Here is a 1,855-nt window from a genome sequence, read left to right on the forward strand (position 1 = left end):
CAGTTGGACAGGTGTACCTAATAAAGTGGCCGGTGAGTGTATATACTGTATATATATACTGTGTGCATACACACAAAAGTGCAAATACTAACTGAAGTCTAAATGAGTCTTACCACCAGGTTTGGTCCTTCGATGGTTGGGTACAACAGCGCTCATTTTAGCCGAACACAAAAGCTGTTGAGACAAAAGGAATAAGTATACAGAGCCAAATCTACTACAAAAAATTGTTTGTTTTTATCAGCACGACTTTGCTTCCAAAATGTCTTTAAACGCAGGAATTCCTAAAGAGAGCAGCAAAGGTTCAAATTAGATTGAAGATTAAGTGCATGGACAACTGCTTATGTTTGTGAGTGATTCACAAATATTGATCCAGCCTCACAAAAGCAAACATATTTTCTTAAAAGAGGGAATAAAACCATCTTTAAAAATGTTACAATCATTTCTGTCATTTATTGGAAGTTATTTCCAATTAAACTGTTTCCAGCTTTTCTTTTTAAACTCTTATCTTCTAAATGTAAATACAAATTACAGTATAAACACAACTTAGCCTACAGAAACGTTTTCAGGAGAACACAGATTATAATCTGTGGGTGTTTAAATGATGTCATGTTGAACCCAAGATGCTCCAAATCTACAGTTTTTATTTATTATCTCTCATTCAAAGCTACATGCCTGTCTAGGATAGTCATATAAATATACAGGTAGCTGATAGCTCATTTATGAATATGTTAAAACTCAAGGAGACTGTAGGTTTGGTTATATATTATGTTTATATTTCTTCTGTTAATTACGAGTTGATGCTTATCCAAGTTTAATTTTGAAAAATCAGTGATCCCTGCCTCTAGTACACCTACCATCCTGTGTTTTCTATGTTTTTCAACACACCTGATTCATATGATTAATTAACAGGGTTGTGTAGAATTTAACGCTATCCAGGAGGAATGGTTTTATTATTAGAAGTGTGTCAGGTCAGGGAAATGTCTAAGTAATATAAGGCACAGTGGGCTCCTAAAGACAAGCTAGGGGGTTTGGAGATAATGCATAATTTATAAACTGGCTAAACAAATGCATACAGTTTTGATAAAACAGACCTAAAGATTTAATGAACATCATATGCTTAAAACAGAAAACAGTCAGTGTCACTCAAAAAAAAGGTCTAAATTGACTTTTATTTTCTTCAGTTTTGTGAACATAGCGATCATAAACCGGTTCAGCTAACGACTCTTAAATTAAACTACTTTCTAAGACTGTAAAATGATTTAGCTCTAATATATCGTCTTAAATTGAATACAATCACTTTAAAGAAGTTTTAGTACTGATTTCAGCGAATTATTTTAATGATGCTAACAAAGCCTTGCTAACGTAGTTAGCCGCCTAGCTATTCATTTAGCGCTGCCACCCAGTTGATTTATATGTAAACAGATTAAAGAACCACATTTACGGTATTAAAAACAACATTTTATCTTACCTTACAGGAGTAATGCTTTGTAACAAAACTAGGATAGCTGCTGATAAAATCTGTTATCTTCTTTTTATTCGGACAAGGCTGAAAGCTTCCTGCGGCACCTGAGGCTGACTTCCGGTTCACAAATCAAGATCGTATGTAAAGACAAAGTCTCACGCTGTTTATTTTTTTTATCACCTGCGCGTGGAAACATAATTGCACGGACAGAGTCACACCTCTGCCTCACCCTCGTGCTGTTAAGAAGTGAAAAGACGATCTTTGGCTGTTTAAATCACAGAGAAAGATCAACTATCATAATTATCGCGTAAATTTTGGGTTTGGTAACTATGATAAACACGATTTCAAAAATTTAGAATGTTATTCAATAAAATATCCAAGATATTGACATAA

General features: G+C 34.1%; 1 protein-coding gene across 1 annotated transcript in view; it reads right to left on the minus strand.

The window, feature by feature from the left end:
- cunh7orf57 (chromosome unknown C7orf57 homolog) overlaps positions 1-1,596 on the minus strand; it is a 15,305-nt gene extending 13,709 nt beyond the window's left edge. Inside the window, exons 1-2 of the mRNA XM_014022301.1 lie at positions 1,469-1,596; positions 114-174 (exon numbers count right to left, since the gene is read on the minus strand). Coding sequence (XP_013877755.1) covers positions 114-156 — 43 coding nt within the window. The 5' untranslated portion in view covers positions 157-174; positions 1,469-1,596. The remainder of the gene's footprint in view (positions 1-113; positions 175-1,468) is intronic.
- Between the last annotated feature and the right edge of the window lie 259 nt (positions 1,597-1,855).

The sequence above is a fragment of the Austrofundulus limnaeus genome, unplaced genomic scaffold (assembly GCF_001266775.1).
Source record: "Austrofundulus limnaeus strain Quisiro unplaced genomic scaffold, Austrofundulus_limnaeus-1.0 Scaffold323, whole genome shotgun sequence".
In the NCBI taxonomy this organism is placed as follows: domain Eukaryota; kingdom Metazoa; phylum Chordata; class Actinopteri; order Cyprinodontiformes; family Rivulidae; genus Austrofundulus; species Austrofundulus limnaeus.